This window comes from Raphanus sativus, chromosome 6 (genome assembly GCF_000801105.2).
Source record: "Raphanus sativus cultivar WK10039 chromosome 6, ASM80110v3, whole genome shotgun sequence".
NCBI classification, from domain to species: Eukaryota; Viridiplantae; Streptophyta; class Magnoliopsida; order Brassicales; family Brassicaceae; genus Raphanus; species Raphanus sativus.
In genome coordinates, this window is record NC_079516.1 from 48,094,435 (window position 1) to 48,111,478 (window position 17,044).

At 39.5% G+C, this 17,044-nt stretch overlaps 5 protein-coding genes across 5 annotated transcripts; 2 read left to right on the forward strand and 3 right to left on the reverse strand.

Moving 5' to 3' along the window:
- Positions 1 to 28: 28 nt before the first annotated feature.
- Positions 29 to 5,340, reverse strand: LOC108806126 (nucleosome assembly protein 1;4). Its single transcript, XM_018578157.2, has 4 exons — positions 5,216 to 5,340; positions 1,102 to 1,193; positions 929 to 1,023; positions 29 to 788 (listed from the first exon to the last, which is right to left on the reverse strand). Exons 2-4 carry the CDS (start codon positions 1,183 to 1,185, stop codon positions 197 to 199), a joined length of 771 nt encoding a protein of 256 aa, XP_018433659.2. The 5' UTR covers positions 1,186 to 1,193; positions 5,216 to 5,340; the 3' UTR covers positions 29 to 196.
- A 497-nt stretch (positions 5,341 to 5,837) lies between these two features.
- Positions 5,838 to 7,591, forward strand: LOC108813447 (heterogeneous nuclear ribonucleoprotein 1). Its single transcript, XM_018586004.2, has 2 exons — positions 5,838 to 6,213; positions 6,324 to 7,591. The coding sequence occupies exons 1-2, from the start codon at positions 5,992 to 5,994 to the stop codon at positions 7,299 to 7,301; spliced, it is 1,200 nt and encodes a 399-aa protein (XP_018441506.2). The 5' UTR covers positions 5,838 to 5,991; the 3' UTR covers positions 7,302 to 7,591.
- Positions 7,592 to 8,024: 433 nt separating this feature from the next.
- On the forward strand, positions 8,025 to 10,060 carry LOC108806607 (multiple organellar RNA editing factor 2, chloroplastic). Its single transcript, XM_018578763.2, has 4 exons — positions 8,025 to 8,450; positions 8,539 to 8,636; positions 8,733 to 8,798; positions 9,704 to 10,060. Exons 1-4 carry the CDS (start codon positions 8,089 to 8,091, stop codon positions 9,844 to 9,846), a joined length of 669 nt encoding a protein of 222 aa, XP_018434265.1. The 5' UTR covers positions 8,025 to 8,088; the 3' UTR covers positions 9,847 to 10,060.
- A 1,060-nt stretch (positions 10,061 to 11,120) lies between these two features.
- LOC108810844 (CRIB domain-containing protein RIC1) lies at positions 11,121 to 12,569 on the reverse strand. Its single transcript, XM_018582921.2, has 5 exons — positions 12,419 to 12,569; positions 12,155 to 12,328; positions 11,962 to 12,065; positions 11,724 to 11,796; positions 11,121 to 11,623 (listed from the first exon to the last, which is right to left on the reverse strand). Exons 2-5 carry the CDS (start codon positions 12,210 to 12,212, stop codon positions 11,217 to 11,219), a joined length of 642 nt encoding a protein of 213 aa, XP_018438423.1. The 5' UTR covers positions 12,213 to 12,328; positions 12,419 to 12,569; the 3' UTR covers positions 11,121 to 11,216.
- An 818-nt stretch (positions 12,570 to 13,387) lies between these two features.
- On the reverse strand, positions 13,388 to 15,400 carry LOC108810359 (glycolipid transfer protein 1). Its single transcript, XM_018582475.2, has 7 exons — positions 15,289 to 15,400; positions 14,623 to 14,755; positions 14,467 to 14,522; positions 14,196 to 14,326; positions 13,939 to 14,074; positions 13,721 to 13,852; positions 13,388 to 13,620 (listed from the first exon to the last, which is right to left on the reverse strand). Exons 1-7 carry the CDS (start codon positions 15,370 to 15,372, stop codon positions 13,585 to 13,587), a joined length of 708 nt encoding a protein of 235 aa, XP_018437977.1. The 5' UTR covers positions 15,373 to 15,400; the 3' UTR covers positions 13,388 to 13,584.
- Positions 15,401 to 17,044: the final 1,644 nt, after the last annotated feature.

Below are 17,044 nucleotides of genomic sequence, written 5' to 3' on the forward strand. Positions count from 1 at the left end.
AAATCATATACTCAGATGCACAAAAAAAAACGTTGAAAGATCACAACTTTTATCAAGATTCAGTTGCAAAAAACAACCAGTGGGAGAAAAAAAAATCATAATCATATCCTTACACACACAAAGAATCAGAAATGCTATAAAAACAAATAACAAAACACACACACACACACACACACACACTGTTTCTTCTCCTCCTTCACCTCTTCTCTATGTTGGTGATATCCACAATTGGTGATATCCAACTAGAAAGGCTAGTATTGACTATTATCTCCTTGAGCAGCGGTTTTGCTTGATCATCAGTAACAACAACTCCAGCATTCTCCTTCATTATTAGCTCTTTAACTCTTACTGGCTTTGCTTTAACAGCTTTCCACTGTTGCATATTCTCCACTGGATTCAAAAGAGGAGTCACGTCCTTGTTGTCCCCATCTTCTTCATTCTCATCCTCATCCTCATCATCAGCATCATCGTCGTAGTCGGTTTCATCATCTGTGTAATAGTCTTCATCCTCCAAATCACTCTCACCATAACCCAAATCATCTTCGAAACTATCAACACAGTTGTGGTATCTATAGTTCGGAGGATACACTGAACTACTTGTCAGATCAACCGAAGAAGATGCGTTGCTTAGTTCTCCTTTTCCCTCTTCATCATCATCATCGCTGCAATAGTTCTCATATCTTGAAGGTAGAACTGGTTCAAAGGTTTGTACATTCAAGTCAAATCTAACTCTCTTTCTCGTCTTCTTCGTTCCCTTCTTCTCCTCATTCTCTGTCTCCACTTCACACCTGACACAGTACCCCACATGTTACAATCCACCAGCTCATGAACTGCTAAACCGGTTTTGGTTTGGCTTTCATAACCGGTTATCATCTTTTTTGAGTAAATCCAAATCCATAAAACAGAGTAAAAGGGAAGAAACACTGACCTGAGGTTGGAACACGAAATCTTTTCAGGGTTATCTGAAACAGTACTTGCATCTACTGGATCCGAAGAATGTAGAAGCTCATAGCTACAGATTCTCTGCAAGAGGAAAGTGTTTTGATTAGTTCTAAGAATAGAAAGAAAGAAAGAGTGTTCATTTTGATTAAAGAAGCTTACTTGATGTCGAGGGAGGATCTTCCTGGTGGAGTTTCTGCGTTTTTTGCTGGAAGAGAGACCGAAACACCCCATAAAACATCCCATTGGGATTGGTGTTTATGAATGTTTAGAGAAAGTTGAGTTTTCTTTGAATCGATTATTATTTTCCTTGTCTTTTACAAATGAGTTACACAATGTTTATATACACGATGATAGAAGGATCTAGGTTGTGCCTAATCTTATCCTTAAGCAATAGCTGTAAAGTAACTTTAAACCTCCATGACAGTCTGTAATATCTTGAATCTGTTAGGATCAGTGGCGTGACTTGCTTTTCCCTTAACGTCTTCTTTGTTTCTTTGAACAGGTACGGAGCTAGGAGAAGACTGAGTTGTCGTGACTTGAAGATTGGAGTTGGGTATTGATGATGGGCCTGAGCTTGTGGGCTTAGTTCTGTTATCCTCAACAATCCCCCTCAAACTCGGAGTGGGTGGCCCATCGACGCCGAGTTTGCTTCGAAGCTCAATGAAAGGAACGCGAGGTAGTGGTTTCGTGAAGATATCGGCGATCTGTTGCGACGCCGGGATGTGCTGAGTTTCGACAAGACCCAGGGCAACTTGCTCGCGGATGTAGTGGAAGTCCGTATCAAAGTGCTTCGATCGGCTGTGGAGTGCAGGATTAGCACTGAGATACACGGCGGAGAGGTTGTCACAGTGGAGAATCGTCGGACGATACTGAGGGATGTTGAGATCGCGGAGGAGCGCAGACAGCCATGCAAGCTCCTGAGCAGCGGAAGTGAGAGCTCGATACTCAGCTTCGGTCGACGATTTCGCAACCGTGGGCTGACGCTTTGCCGACCAAGAAATCAGATTCTGACCGAGAAATGTACAGAGTCCAGTCGTCGATCGCCGTGTTTCCTTGCAACCCGCCCAATCGCTATCACTGTAAGCATTCAGAACCAACAATTGATCTTTTCTGATGTGAAGACCCAGATTAATCGTTCCTTTGATGTATCGCAGGATACGTTTCAGAAGGCCAAAATCAGTCATCGTCGGAGCATGCATACGCTGACAGATGAAGTTGACTGCATATTGAATGTCGGGTCGCGTGATGGTGAGGTACTGGAGCTTCCCGGCAAGGCTCCGGAAGTAGGTGGGCTCAGGAAACAGAGTAAGATCGACGTTATCAATCCGTTGAGGAAGAGGAGTAGGCATCGGGTTACACTGAGACATATGCGCCTGATGCAGTATGTCTGCAGCATACGCTGATTGGTGAAGAAACAGAGAGTCATCCCGAGTGATGATCTCGATGCCCAAGAAGTACTTCGGGGTGCCAAGGTCTTTCATGAGGAACCTCGCGTTGAGAGCAGACAACAGCTCAGTGATGAGGGTATCATCACTTCCGGTAAGTAGTATGTCATCAACGTAGAGGAGGAGAACCATAGTCTTGTTATCTCGGTGATAAGTAAAGAGTGATGGGTCTGATTTGCTGCAGGTGAAGCCTTGTTCAAGAAGGAAGTTGCTAAAGGTGTTGAACCAAGCTCTAGGGGCCTGTTTAAGGCCGTATAGAGCCTTGGTTAGTTTACAAACGTGGTGAGGTCTCTTGGGGTCAACAAAGCCAGGCGGTTGTGTCATGAACACTGGCTCGTCTAGTTCACCATGAAGAAACGCGTTGGAGACATCTAACTGTCGGATTTTCCAACCCTTAGCAACCGCAACATCAAGAACCATCCTTATAGTAGCAGTGCGCACAACTGGACTGAACGTCTCGAGGTAATCCCAACCTTCCTCTTGATCATATCCTTTAGCTACTAACCTCGACTTGAATTTCTTTATAGTGCCATCCGGATTAAACTGAATTTTGAAGATCCAACGGCAGCCCAAGATATTCATCTCTGCAGTTGGTTCCACCAAAGTCCAGGTGCGCAGCAGATGAATATTAGTCATCTCATCTGAGACTGAAGCATTCCAATGCGGGTGTTTTAAGGCAGCAGCAATGGTTTTAGGTTCTTCAGTATCATACCGAGAGGCAAGTAATGCATAACGTGTGTTAGGCTTGTGTATTCCTGCCTTTGATCGCGTTGTCATCGGGTGGTTATTGTTCTCAGGTGCTGCGGGGGCCGGAGGCGCTTGTTGGGGAACCGGTATGACTTGCGGAGGTTGAGGAGGTTGTAGAGGGGCAAGCGGTGGGACAAGAGGAGGTACCAAGGCTCGCGATATCTGCGTTGGTGGAGATACGGGTGGCTGTAGCTGAGGGGATGACAACTGCCATGCTCTGAGCAATGGCGAATCATAACTAGGCACCAAGTGTTTATACTGACCTGTGAAAGGTAAGGCTTCTTCATCAAACACAACATGCCTAGATATGTAGACTCTCCCAGTTGTAGGATGTAGACATCTGTACCCTTTATACTGACTTCCATAGCCTAGAAAGACACACTGTAGAGATCTTGGTTCCAGTTTGTGAGTAGATACATCTCGAAGGCAGGGATAGCAAGCAGACCCGAAGACTCTTAGCATAGAGTAGTCAGGTTTGCTGTGGAATAGGATCTCATGAGGGCTCTTATTATGCAGGGGAGTTGAAGGTAACATGTTGACGACGTAGTTCGCAGTGCTGAACGCTTCAACCCAATGCTTGAGAGGAACCCTGCTATGGAACAACATAGATAGCCCCAGTTCTACTAGATGCCGATGTTTCCTTTCAGCTGTGCCATTTTGCTGAGGGGTGTGCGGGCAGCTTAGGATGTGACGAATGCCATGTTGACTGAGGTGAGTTGCAAACGCTTTATTAACGAATTCTCCCCCACCATCGCTCTGGAACACTTTTATTTTTCTAGATAGTTGATTCTCCACCAGTTTTTGGAATCCAATAAATACTGAACAGAACTCCGACTTGGCTTTTAACGGGTAGAACCATGTGTAGCGAGAAAATTCATCGATAAACACTGCGTAGTATTTGAAACCTTGATTGGATACAACTGGTGAAGGTCCCCAAAGATCACAATGGATTCGATCTAGGGGACTTGAAACTATAGAACTAGAATGAAAAAACTGTAGCCTTGAGCTCTTCCCCATCTGGCAAGGCTCACAGACGGAGGGGGTTGTCTTCTTATTGATAGAGATTTCCTTGCTGTTTTGTAGGAGTCGGAGAATGCTGGAGTTTGCGTGACCCAACCGATGATGCCAAATACTGTCTGAGGTAGCTCGCTGTCGATTTGAGAAGAACGCTTCATCACCAGTAGACTCCAACACATACAGGTTCTTACGCCTGTTTCCCTTGGACACCACCTTCTGAGTGGTGAGATCAATCACACAAACTTTCTTAGCATCAAAAAAGACTCCACAAGGGTAGTCATCACACAACTTGGATACTGACAATAGAGATTTTTGTATCGCAGGGCAGACCAAGACATCAGTTAGAGGGATAATACCTGCGGGTGATGCAAGGGTTGTAGATCCAGTGTGTGTGACCGGGAGATAGGTACCGTCAGCTACCATCACCGTGTCGTTACCTTCATAAGGTGCAGCTGACTGGAGGTGATTGGGGTTCGCAGTGATGTGAGCAGCTGACGGTGCGGGTTTGCGGCGGCTGAGTTGTAGCACCGTTAATGAAGCCGAGGAGCTTCTGACTGGAGAGCAGGGACTCTATCTGCGTCTTCCATAGCAGGTAATTACTATCTGTAAGTTTGAGTGTAACACAACTTAGGACATGGACATTAGAAGGAAAAGGATAGGGATTTGCTGGATCGGCCATTGTGAAAACCTGTTAAGGCAACAATGGCTCTGATACCATATGAATGTTTAGAGAAAGTTGAGTTTTCTTTGAATCGATTATTATTTTCCTTGTCTTTTACAAATGAGTTACACAATGTTTATATACACGATGATAGAAGGATCTAGGTTGTGCCTAATCTTATCCTTAAGCAATAGCTGTAAAGTAACTTTAAACCTCCATGACAGTCTGTAATATCTTGAATCTGTTAGGATCAGTGGCGTGACTTGCTTTTCCCTTAACGTCTTCTTTGTTTCTTTGAACAGGTACGGAGCTAGGAGAAGACTGAGTTGTCGTGACTTGAAGATTGGAGTTGGGTATTGATGATGGGCCTGAGCTTGTGGGCTTAGTTCTGTTATCCTCAACAGTGTTGTGATGTTTCTTCTCTGTTTCGGTTTTGATTCTTGAGAGTGAGAGGAAGAAACAGAGATGGGTTTGTTTGTGGTTTTATTTAATGTTGATGTGTTTGAATAGAAATAGGAACGTTGGGGATTTCATAAAAGATGATAGTGACGGTAGCTTCACGGAGTTTATGTCCTCGTTTAAATTTTTATTTTTTTTGTTTAAGAAGAAAAAGACAAAAACAGTTATTACAGCCCTTTTTTATACTTCAAACAAAATTTTAACTAGTTTTTTTCTTTCTATTTAGTTGTTTATGTAACTACTGATTGTTCTGTCCTGAAATCAAATTTTAAGATTTTTGGTTATTTTATATCAAAAGTGGTTTAAACACGAGCCACAAAATAGTGAATCATTTTAGATGATCACTAAACTACTGAAATAAAAATATCATTATTTTTAGGTCGAATCCCACTAAATCTTATGACTGGTTTTGGTTGTCGACAATATTTAGAACCGGTATTTAACATAGCGAGATGTTTTTTGGGCTTAATGTTTACAAGCCATTTTTTAAGTTTGGTCTCTTTCACTCTCTTTTAGCCCAATGGGCCGCTACTACTTTCCAAATCTGTTTCTTCCTCTCTTCTCTCTCTCTCTCACACCCGATTTCACGATCCGAAACCCTAAATTTCTCGGGACACTACCTCCTTTCCTCTTCTTCACCGGGAGGGATTTAATCGGAGCCGAGTCTAGGGCTTTTCATTTTTGGGTATAACGAGAGCGTGGAGTGAGACAGCCTAATCAATGGAATCAGATCAGGGAAAGCTCTTTATCGGCGGCATTTCGTGGGAAACCGACGAGAACCTTCTGAGAGAGTACTTCAGCAATTTCGGAGAGGTTTCACAGGTGACTGTCATGCGAGACAAAGCTACAGGTCGTCCCAGAGGATTCGGATTCGTCGCGTTCTCCGATCCCGCCGTTATCGATAGAGTTCTTCAGGACAAGCACCATATCGACAATAGAGATGTAAAAAAGTTCAAAACTTTCTTCTAGTGGGCTGTTTAAAAATTGAAGCTTTAAATCTTTTTTTATTGTTGTGGTGTGTGATGTGTGGTTTTTTTTTAAATTCGTATTAGGTTGATGTGAAGAGAGCAATGTCTAGAGACGAGCAGAGTCCTGCAGGGAGACAAGGGAGTTTTAATGGTAATAGGAGTTTTGATAGTGGTGGTGGTGGTGCTAACGTTAGGACCAAGAAGATATTTGTTGGTGGTTTGCCTCCTGCTTTGACGTCAGATGAGTTTAGAGCTTACTTCGAGACTTACGGCCCTGTGAGCGATGCGGTCATTATGATTGACCAGGCTACACAACGTCCTAGAGGGTTTGGGTTTGTTTCGTTCGACTCTGAGGATTCGGTTGACCTTGTTTTGCACAAGACTTTCCATGATTTGAGCGGTAAGCAAGTGGAAGTTAAAAGAGCTCTTCCTAAAGACGCTAACCCTGGGATAGCCAGCGGTGGTGGTGGTGGTCGTGGTAGTAGTGGTGGTTTCCCGGGATATGGTGGAAGTGGCTACGAGGGTCGTGTTGATTCCAGTAGATATATGCAGCCTCAAAACGCGGGAAGTGGTTATCCTCCTTATGGTGCTGCTTCTGGGTATGGTACTGGTTATGGTTATGGAAGCAACGGTGTAGGTTATGGGGGTTTTGGAGGGTATGGGAATCCATCTGGCGCGCCTTACGGGAATCCTGGTGGCCCTGGAGCTGGGTTTGGAAGTGGTCCGAGACCTTCATGGGAAGGTCAAGCACCATCGGGCTACGGTAACAACGTGGGATATGGAAATGCTGCTGCTGCTCCTGCTCCTTGGGGTGGTTCTGGTTCAGGTTCAGCAGTGATGGGTCAAGGAGGTGCTGCGTCTGCAGGTTATGGCAGTCAGGGTTATGGCTACGGTGGAAATGATTCCTCTTATGGAGCACAACCTGGTTATGGTGCTGTCGGGGGGCGTCCTAACAGCCATGGCGGAGGCTATGCTGATGTTCCAGATGGCTATGGGAATCATCAAGGGAACGGGCAAGCTGGATATGGTGGAGGTTATGGTAGACAGGCTCAACAGCAGTGATTGGTGGAATAAAGTCTACTGCAGTGGTGGTTTTGTCCCTGACCTTTGGAACCACCTCTCTCCGCTGTAACGATGCGGTTTTGGTCAGGAGGTCCAGGGAGGTCGACATGCGCGCTGGATTATCTATTTTGTGATATTTTTTTAATAAGTTGTTTTCATGCACTCTGTATTTCCTATGAAGTTTTGCGTGCTTATTTTATATTGTTTAACAATAACTCCTCCAGATTATCATTTTTTTTGTTTGTATTCATTCTTTTGAATTTTCTATTATGATGCTTGCTTTCAGTTTCTGCTTTGGTGTGGAATGTGATCTAAGAAAAGTGACCTTAGCTGTTTATATACAACTTCAGATTCCATATAGCTATTCTCTTCCATGTCTGCGCAAGTGTTCAAGAGGAGAGAACAATGACTATTATAGTTTGCATGAGGCCAAAAAAGGAAACTTCCGCAGTCCCATGATCTTGTGTCGTATGCAGAGAGAGCTACAACTTGTTTAGAATATGGAAAAGGTTGGATGTTGGGATGGGCATAATCCTTCTTGTTTTAACAGAAGACCCTGACTCAACTAATCTGTTTGGTCGCTTTTAAACAGAAGAGTCGGGGAAGGTTGTTTTATTAGTTAAGATTTTTATTAGATTTTGATTTAATGGGCCTTAAGCTCAATTTCTGAGAAGCCCATATATTATTTTCGTAAATAAAGAAAACCAAAATGAATTAATCAGCCAAAAACCCTATCCACAGTCCACACTAAAACCTCCATTTCTTCCTATCTCGCCTACCTACTACAATGGCCTCCTCGCCTATCTCTGGCACGCGCCACCTTACGCGCTCCCTCTTATCCAGCGCCTCCTTAGTGCCACCTCCTCGAACTCCTTCCTCCGTTCGCTGCACTGGATTTGGATCTCGGTTAGCTTACTCGACCCGGTACGTCTCAATCCGATGCCGAGCTAACCGGTCAGGCTCCGCTTACTCGCCGCTTAACTCAAACTCTAACTTCAGCGATCGGCCTCCGACGGAGATGGCGCCTCTGTTTCCAGGGTGCGATTACGAGCACTGGCTAATCGTTATGGATAAGCCTGGCGGCGAAGGCGCGACGAAGCAGGAGATGATTGATTGTTACATCCAGACCTTAGCCAAAGTCGTTGGAAGGTATAAAACCTTTAGCTTTGATGTATGTATTTGGAACTAGTTGGAGTCTTTTTGTGTAGGTGTTTACTCTGTTTTGGTTTTGGTTTAGTGAGGAAGAGGCGAAGAAGCGAATCTACAATGTTTCGTGCGAGAGGTATTTAGGGTTTGGGTGTGAGATTGATGAAGAGACTTCTACTAAGCTTGAAGGTCTTTTACTTTACTTGCCCCTTGTCCCTCTCTCTCTTGTGTTGATAAAACAGTGTTCTTTTTAAGTGTTTTTTTTTTTGTTTTTGTTTACAACAGGTTTGCCTGGTGTTCTGTTTGTGCTACCAGATTCTTATGTTGATCCTGAAAACAAAGATTATGGAGGTAATTACTTGTCCCACCTCTTGTTCAAAGTGTTTTGGTTTCATTTTTATTTCTCAAAATGAAATCTTTGCTTTGCAACTTTGTTGAAACATGAAAGCAATGTGTTGATTAGTCCATCTTGGCAAAGCTGACGAGTCTTTTTTTGGCTATGATTAGCTTTGAATGCTAATGGACTTTAAACGAAATTATTTTTCTCTTCTAAGCTAATATTTGCAGATGGTTAATAATATATATCTAACTGCAAGCTGGTTTAGAAGAGAACATATATTGCATGCAACTCTTGAACGAGTGCTTTTACCTCTTGAAACATGAAAACAATTTTTGATTATCAGTCCATCTTGGCGAAGCTAATGAGTCTTTTGAGCTATGATTAGCTTTGAATGCCAATGGACTGACATCAGATACTCTCTCTTAGCCGATTGGTAGTGTTATATCTAACTTGCGGCAGGTTTTGAGATGAAACATATATTGCAACTCTGGCTTGCTTCATGCTTCGACTGTTCCATCTTTAGCGAAGTTAGTGGCTTGTGACTGTGATTAGTTTTGTGTGCCAATGGCCTTCACAAAATTTACTCTTGGGATTTGACCCGATTTGCGCATCGAACTATAACACGTCCTTAGTGCACTGCAGACTGGTCGAGATGAAAACATGAAACAGTGTTTTTCTTCATTACAACAAAAAGTGTAGCTTAAAGTCCATCTTGGCGAAGTTAATTATTCGGTTTTTTTGGGGCAATGGTTAGCTGTGAATGCTAATGGACTCGCTTCCCAAATCTTTGTTTCTTGTTCTCTGTGCTTGTATACTAAGAAGCATAGGCTCAGTTATGAGAGAAACATATCAAGAAGATAATTCACACGGTGATCTTGTAATTCCTTATTAGTATCTTCTGTTTCTGACTTTGCAGCCGAGCTGTTTGTGAATGGTGAGATAGTCCAACGATCACCAGAGAGGCAGAGGAGAGTTGAGCCGCAGCCACAGAGAGCTCAAGACAGGCCAAGATACAATGACAGAACTCGCTATTCTCGCCGCAGAGAAAACACACGTTGAAGTGCGGCTGAAGAGGATGGATCATAAACCTACACCGTATGAAAGCGCAAAGGAAAGCTTTGTATGATAGTGATCATGAAGATGATGTTGCTACCCGGCGAAGTACTTTGCAGTGAGTGAATCGACCAACTTTGGATATTGTTAAAATGCCAAGTTTTGATTATAATGTATAACCTTTTTATATAATAATGTAAATTGAAGTACCGTTCCATTATGTGGCATATGTTGATCACATGCATCGTCGAAACCAGAAACTAAAGAATGTGAAGCAAGAAAGTGGTTCAGGAGAAGAATGAGGTATTCAAGAAAGTGGAAGACATTACAGACAATGTACATCCGAAGATATGTCTCATCACATTTGTGCATTCACATTTGTGCATTCAATTAAATCTATCTTATTAAAACAGAAACATTCTCTTGGACCTAACATTTATTTTGTAAGTTTTTAAATTAAATACACCTTTATACCCTAACATTTATTTTGTAAGTTTTTAAATTAAATACACCTTTATACTTTATAGTTAAACCTATATTAAATCATTAATGTTCTTTTTTTATACTACTATCCATGTTTCCAAACAATATACTTATTTCTTATTACTATCAATGTTTCCAAACAATATATTTTATACTACTATCAATGTTTCCAAACAATACAATAATTAATCTTAATATTTTTATATCTATCATTTTCTCTTTAAAATTTTGTAGAAACATCATAATTTCATAAATTGCAAAATAATGAACTTTAAAATTTAGATTATAAGATTACAAATTATGAAACTATTACAATTTAAATCAAATTAGATTACATATTGGTCATCCATCAGTTCAATCGGTTAGTCTCGAATTTTAGTGATTTTTGTTAATATGAATATTTTAAAAACCTAAATTGAATTGTCAGATCTCCGGATTAACCGGTATAATCACAATCGGGTTGAATTTAGAAACACTGATTTAAATGCAAAAATATTTTACATACACACTATTTAAAAGTTACCAAAATATTTGTTAAGTTATTAGTAAAAAATTTCATCGTAAAATATTCCGCGCTTCTAAAGCGCGGGTCATAATCTAGTTAAAAAAATAAAGTTGAAGCAAGAAATAAATGTGTTTGTGACTGCGATTAGTTTTGTGTGCATAGATCTTCGCAAAAAGTAGACCCAAAAAAATAAAATAAAACAATCTAATAGATGATTGATTCACATAGTTTATATGCATTTCTTTCTGTTCCCTTTCCTTCAGAAAATGTTTTTTCTTGTGAGCCAGTTTTTGTTTCCCTTCTTGATCGGTCAAGAAACTAAAACAAACTCTCACACGGAGGTGGCCTCGCAAGTTACATTTTCATGTTTTCGTTTTTTACGTTTCTCTCAGATAAAATCATTACATGTATCATCAACTGAACTTTCGGGTTTTCCTTTTGATGATTTCTTCACCGACCCTTCTCCTCCTATTGATCCTTTTAGTTTCCTCGGTTTCGATGTAGCCTTCCTTGGTGGAGCTGAACCATCAGGAGGAATATGATTAGAAGAACCTTCTGCGTCTTTGCTGCTACCACCACCACCACGCCTTCTACTACGTACTGAAGGTTCTTGATCACTCAATGACGAGTCCATTGACCCGTGTTTGCTTCTGTTATGTCTTGACTGCTTCACTGATCCATCTGATGATGCAGAACCATTATGGCCGGGTTTACTACGCCTTGTTTTCTGTTTTTGTTTCTCGTTGGTGTTTGGAGGGAGCAACTCTTTTAGCCCGCCTCCACTTTGGTTCATCTCTGTTTGACATAAACACACATCATCAATTCCTCTGAACCAATCCATATTTTTTCCATTAGAAGTTTGACACAAGAATATAAAAAAAAAATAAAACTAAACCTTGAGAGTTGTATTTATTGGAGTTTCCTCTTGAAACGACTTGACCATTCTCTTGAGGTTTGAAGTCATTCATCTGCGGTTTATTTCCACAAAATGGCAACAATGATGATATGAGTATACATTCCTATGAAAATCTGAGGCCAAACTAGTCGTTGGTACTGTCCATTGGGGATTAGTTTGGGCCTAGTAGACCAACGGGTTATAAACAAAAATAAATGTATGGAATCTATGACCGTACCCAGCTTGGCGCATTGGTGGCTGGACCATCATTGCCGATGTGGGCAACATGCTTTACATCGGTCGGAAATCCTATCTGCATCTCCTCCTCTTTCTCTTCGTCTTCTGCAATAACAGAACGATTGTTATGACTTGTAATGCAAGAAAGTTAGAGTTTTGCTGTTTTTATTGGTGGAAATAACGAGGAGACTCACCAAAAATCTGAGTAATGTAACGAAGGCCTTTGAGAAGGCCTTTCATCGTCGTTGCCATTGAGTTTTTATGGAGGGTTGACCCCGGTTAGTGTGTAACCTCCACCCACACGCCGGAGACAACCTTTTTTCCGTTCAAGATCTAACGATCGTTACAGCTCTGTAACTCCCGTAAACCTAAACGTGCAGGGAAAGCAAACGGAGAAACAAATCAACACAAACAAACAGAAAAAAAATACAATGTAGTGAAATCTAAAGACTCAAAACCTTGAACGCGTGGATTTTTTCTTGACGAGAAAAAAATGTTGAAATTTTCTGAAGAAGAGAGAGAAAGAGAAGAGAGAAGGAACAAGAGATCCCTCAGAAGTTATTGGTTGAGAACAACCAAGAGAAGAAGAGGGAGAGCACTACGTTTTTTTTTTTTGGTTTACCATAGAAAGAGAAAAAAAGTTGTAAATTACAGATAATATATATATTTTAATAGTATATATTTAGATTGTTGATGGTAATGGTGACAACGTAGAGATAATCAAACCATCCATGGGAAGCAAAGTTGTCAAGAAGATTTTCCGGGTCATAAGGAAGCATACAAAAGACAACATCAAAACATATACTATTATTATTCTTTTTTGTAACTTACTATTATTATTCTCCAACAACTAATAATACATATGCACATGTATTTGATTCTGCATGCGAAATCTAAGCTATATTGGTAAGTATATCATCAATTTTTTTTTTTTAAACAATAATTGGGATACTATCGAGCATGTTGATGATATGATAAATTGATAATATATCATTTTCTAATATTTTTGGAGATGGTATCATTGAGCTTGCAAGGTTTAAATCTTCTTTAAGCAATGGCGTAGGGGCCAAATTGTTTTTATGAGTTTTTAAGCTCAGAAAAAAAGGAAAAGAATTAGACATATTTTTTGTTCAATAGAAAAAGGGCACATTTTTTTGAATTTGAGTAGGGCATTTTACAAGCTTATAGCAAGAGAAGATGATCAGAAACAGAAAGCTAGTTTTAGAGAGAGAATCATGTTTAGGGTGAAAAGACTTGTCATATGATTGGTTTTTGATAACGGTTTTGAGTTTTGTCGGAAGACAATTCGTTCTGTTTAATTAATTCATGTTTTTACAAAAAAGATTAATTCATGTAACATCAAGACATATTTGAAACATCTCACAGAAATAAAAATAAAAGATTGACAGAATCACTGTGACAAACACTAACGAAAAGAGTTGATCAGATTGATTAGTATCTTATAAAGTTATAACATAAAGTGAACTAAGATTCAGATAGAAATTGACAAATTATTCTGTTTCTTTGGAGGGTCTAAAAGTTATAAAATCCCAAAGAGAAAGTTAAAACGTCTCCGGCTAAGCAGATTAGGATACCGGCGATAACAATGACCATATGTGATGGCTTAAGAAGCTTTCATGTCATCCATACGGACGCTAGCCTGAGAAGGAAAAAAAAACAAGTTCAAAAGAATCAAAAAAACAAGTGAAGAAATATGAAGGAACTGTGATGAATATAAAGTTTATAAAGAATTTGTTTACCAGGAACTTATGGTTATATTGAAGCAACGGACCAAACTCAGAGCAAAAGCTTGCCATATCAGTGTAGATGTCACCAGAACCAGATATCACATCTATGAACTTCTTCCTATCTGGAGCAAGCTTTAAGGCCATCTGATAACAAATAATCAGGAAATCAGAATGAGACCGGATTACAGTGAATGGAAGGAGACAAAAGGCGGAAGCAAGTAAGTTCACACAGTGAAGCTAGAGCTAGCGATCCATCCGTGCCATTTCTTGAGTGTTTTCTGGTATGAGTCTCCACAAGCTTGTGACATTGACCAGTCTTGATGTGCTACCAAGTTGCGGAACAGCTCCACTAAGAAATCCATTGCTCTGAGAGAAGTAATCATATAAGTTTTTTTGAGAAGAAGTTCTCTTTAATGATTTGACCAAAAAAAAAAAAAAAAAAGTTCTCTTTAATGATTAAAATGATGTATCTTGTTTACATGTTTACCTGGTTAGCCAGAGAAGACCGTTGGTACAGCTAGACGATCCTTTTGCAGTCTTAGACTCAATTTCGCCTTGAACAAAGGTGTACAAGTACTTGTACTTGTTGGGATCAGACAAGTAATTCTTCTCCAACCTCTACACAAGAGACGGACCAATAAATGTTACCAATGTTACACTATTCTCTGCTATCATGTTACACATTTTTATCAATGGTTTGTAACGTGGATTTGTGATTCTCCATTACCAAGATCACCTAAACTAGAAGTGAATTTTACCGATATGTTGCCACCAATGTCGGCTTTCACGAGAGTCATAGCGGGTCCAAACTTATCTGAAAATTAAACAGGAACCAAAGAAAATGAAACCAAAGAAATAGGAAACACATTCAACGGTAAAAAAACTCCATTCAAAAAGTTTATCCTTTTTGTAACCTAAAACAGGCAAGATGGTCTTGCAGACGTCCAGAAAAGGCTTAGAAAGCATCTCGCCATGTTCAGACTTGACATGCTTCAGTCCTTCCAAACAAGGCGTAAACACACTCCCTTCCATTTTTTCAAAACAGAACTGAAAAAGAGAACAAAAAGAGGAAAATTCATATTTTATTACACAAAAATTACTACACAAAGAAAGAATAGAGATGATCCACTGACAATCATATCTTATTATATCTACCTCAAAGGTTAACAATGAGAAAAATCCACATACAAACTCATAAACAATTCGGTGGAGGATCTGAAACTAATTTCAGAAAAATGCAAAATGACAAAAAGGTTATGAATTGGTATAACCATTTATGAAAATCACTTGTAATACAAATCCATACGTAACTGCTAACAATATATGCTTCTCCTCTATACATGTACATATACAAGTACTCAAATCAGCTGCATTATATTACCGAGATTGAGAACCGCATCATAAAAATGGAGAATGTTATCAAATGGATTGGGAAAATAGAGATCTAAATATTATAAATCTGATCAAACATAGCAGCATTACACTACAGCGTGGGAATACACAGAAACAAGAAGATCTATCGATGGTGCTACGGACGAGAAAGACGATCTGTAACAGGAAAGGACAAAAAAAAGTCGTACCTTAGGATCAGATTCTTCGCTCTTCGCACGCTCTATGGAGAAACTTATAAATTGTTTCTCTTTAAACGGCTCTTGTTTGTACATAATTAAACAAGTCAAAATAATTATGTTATACGCCCAAATGCTATTGAGTTTTCTGTTAATATCCTGGAATTTATTTATATAGTCAATTATATCCTCATTTCAGAGGTGAAGAAGAAATTAAACGTGCAGTTACATTGCATTTGGAACCAAATTTTTGTATTTAAATTATAACGTTTGGTGTCAGCGAGTCTCTTCGGCCTGGTCGGGATAGCAGCCACGTATGTTCTAGTTTTAGTAACACGACATGGCTCTATCAAATTTGTACTCTTCTATCAACCTCGATCGGACGTACCTTTATGTTGCTGCTTTTTTTCTTCTGATTTCACATATATATGAAGAAATGTATTGTATGTTTTGTTACTTGTAGACCACGCTCGACTCGGCACATGTTGATAATTAAGCTACTACTCTATTGTTTATTTGCAAGAGATTGCTTTTTAGCCTAGATAGCCAGATAGGTACTTTGTTGATATCTTGATTCTAAGGAATTTTATTGCAGCCTTCTTTTTCTGACTTCTGATCAGTGTGTGTCTAGTCTACTATCTGGTTCATGTATAAATTTAAAAATGGACAAAAGCTTGAGCCATTTGAAGAGGTGATTACTGATTTTAATGAAGAGCACGTAGCCCGTAGGATTAGTGATCAAAGCTCTCTCTCTCCCTCCCACAAGTGGTTTATTAACATGAGTCCTAATCTGATCCGCCTCCGTTTCTACTGTACGCAGGAAATTAAATGATGGTAGGAGGCTGTCATAACGTGTACTTGATCAAGGTTCGTTTAATATTACATTTGCTCCAAAAACTTAATGCAACAAATTGTCTTGTTAATAACTTAATATCTTAAAGAAATTTCCTTTTATCAGTTAAAAAAAAATGTCTTGTTGCTTTAAGAAAAAAGTCTTCTAAATTTTTTACAACCCAACTATCAATGATCCTAACCTAAAAAGCAATCATGTTATATATACAAGAATAACATCCAAGATAAAACTCTAATCTTTATAAGAAAAGAGTCCATATCATGATTCATGAATTTCGTTGACTAAAAATCCACATTGTATTATTTAGACAGGACCTTAACTAACCTTCTCCGCACGCAACCGGCATTGTTGAAGTTTCCACTGTCTCTCTTTGGACCCCACATTAATTACCAAAATAATCCACTTGTATTCTCCATAATATTTGTAAATTTAACCGTATTTTATCACTAATTACACAAAAGGATACAAAAACTTTTCATCCACAACTGTGTCGTTGACTGTTGTCATGGTTATTTCATGCAATATATTCTATTTGTTCCTCTTTACGTTCCCTACTAATCACACTTTTTTTTGTTTCATTCATATTTTGAGTTTTATTAGAGCAATCACACTTTTTTTTTGTTTCATTCATATTTTGAGTTTTGTTAGAGCAATTTTTCATCATTTTTGAGACTGTGAGGTGTGTACGGACGACTGTATGAGACAAAAATAAGCTCAAAGAGAAGAAATCTATCACATTTTAGAAGCAACTAAAGGGGCCCGCTCTTGACTTTCCATTTTCTCCTTGCGGTTACGCATTTACCTAATTGCACATTTTACTTGTTTATCTCGTTCCTCTACAACATTAGCACTTTTTGTCAGTTTAATTTTATTTATGACAACCATATTCTACTTTCCTTTAAGCTCCTGAATTGG

Excerpts from the sequence above, each read along its gene's own strand:
- LOC108806126 (XM_018578157.2), bottom strand. The coding sequence starts at position 1,185 with ATGGGATGTTTTATGGGGTGTTTCGGTCTCTCTTCCAGCAAAAAACGC. Across the intron at positions 1,024-1,101 it reads AGATCCTCCCTCGACATCAA|AGAATCTGTAGCTATGAGCT; the intron begins GTAAGCTTCTTT and ends TTCCTCTTGCAG. Across the intron at positions 789-928 it reads ATTTCGTGTTCCAACCTCAG|GTGTGAAGTGGAGACAGAGA; the intron begins GTCAGTGTTTCT and ends GTACTGTGTCAG.
- LOC108813447 (XM_018586004.2), top strand. The coding sequence starts at position 5,992 with ATGGAATCAGATCAGGGAAAGCTCTTTATCGGCGGCATTTCGTGGGAA. Across the intron at positions 6,214-6,323 it reads ACCATATCGACAATAGAGAT|GTTGATGTGAAGAGAGCAAT; the intron begins GTAAAAAAGTTC and ends AATTCGTATTAG.
- LOC108806607 (XM_018578763.2), top strand. The coding sequence starts at position 8,089 with ATGGCCTCCTCGCCTATCTCTGGCACGCGCCACCTTACGCGCTCCCTC. Across the intron at positions 8,451-8,538 it reads TTAGCCAAAGTCGTTGGAAG|TGAGGAAGAGGCGAAGAAGC; the intron begins GTATAAAACCTT and ends GTTTTGGTTTAG. Across the intron at positions 8,637-8,732 it reads GACTTCTACTAAGCTTGAAG|GTTTGCCTGGTGTTCTGTTT; the intron begins GTCTTTTACTTT and ends TGTTTACAACAG.
- LOC108810844 (XM_018582921.2), bottom strand. The coding sequence starts at position 12,212 with ATGGCAACGACGATGAAAGGCCTTCTCAAAGGCCTTCGTTACATTACT. Across the intron at positions 12,066-12,154 it reads TTACATTACTCAGATTTTTG|AAGACGAAGAGAAAGAGGAG; the intron begins GTGAGTCTCCTC and ends CTGTTATTGCAG. Across the intron at positions 11,797-11,961 it reads CCACCAATGCGCCAAGCTGG|ATGAATGACTTCAAACCTCA; the intron begins GTACGGTCATAG and ends AATAAACCGCAG.
- LOC108810359 (XM_018582475.2), bottom strand. The coding sequence starts at position 15,372 with ATGTACAAACAAGAGCCGTTTAAAGAGAAACAATTTATAAGTTTCTCC. Across the intron at positions 14,756-15,288 it reads GCGAAGAATCTGATCCTAAG|TTCTGTTTTGAAAAAATGGA; the intron begins GTACGACTTTTT and ends TCTCTTTTTCAG. Across the intron at positions 14,075-14,195 it reads GGTCTTCTCTGGCTAACCAG|AGCAATGGATTTCTTAGTGG; the intron begins GTAAACATGTAA and ends TACTTCTCTCAG.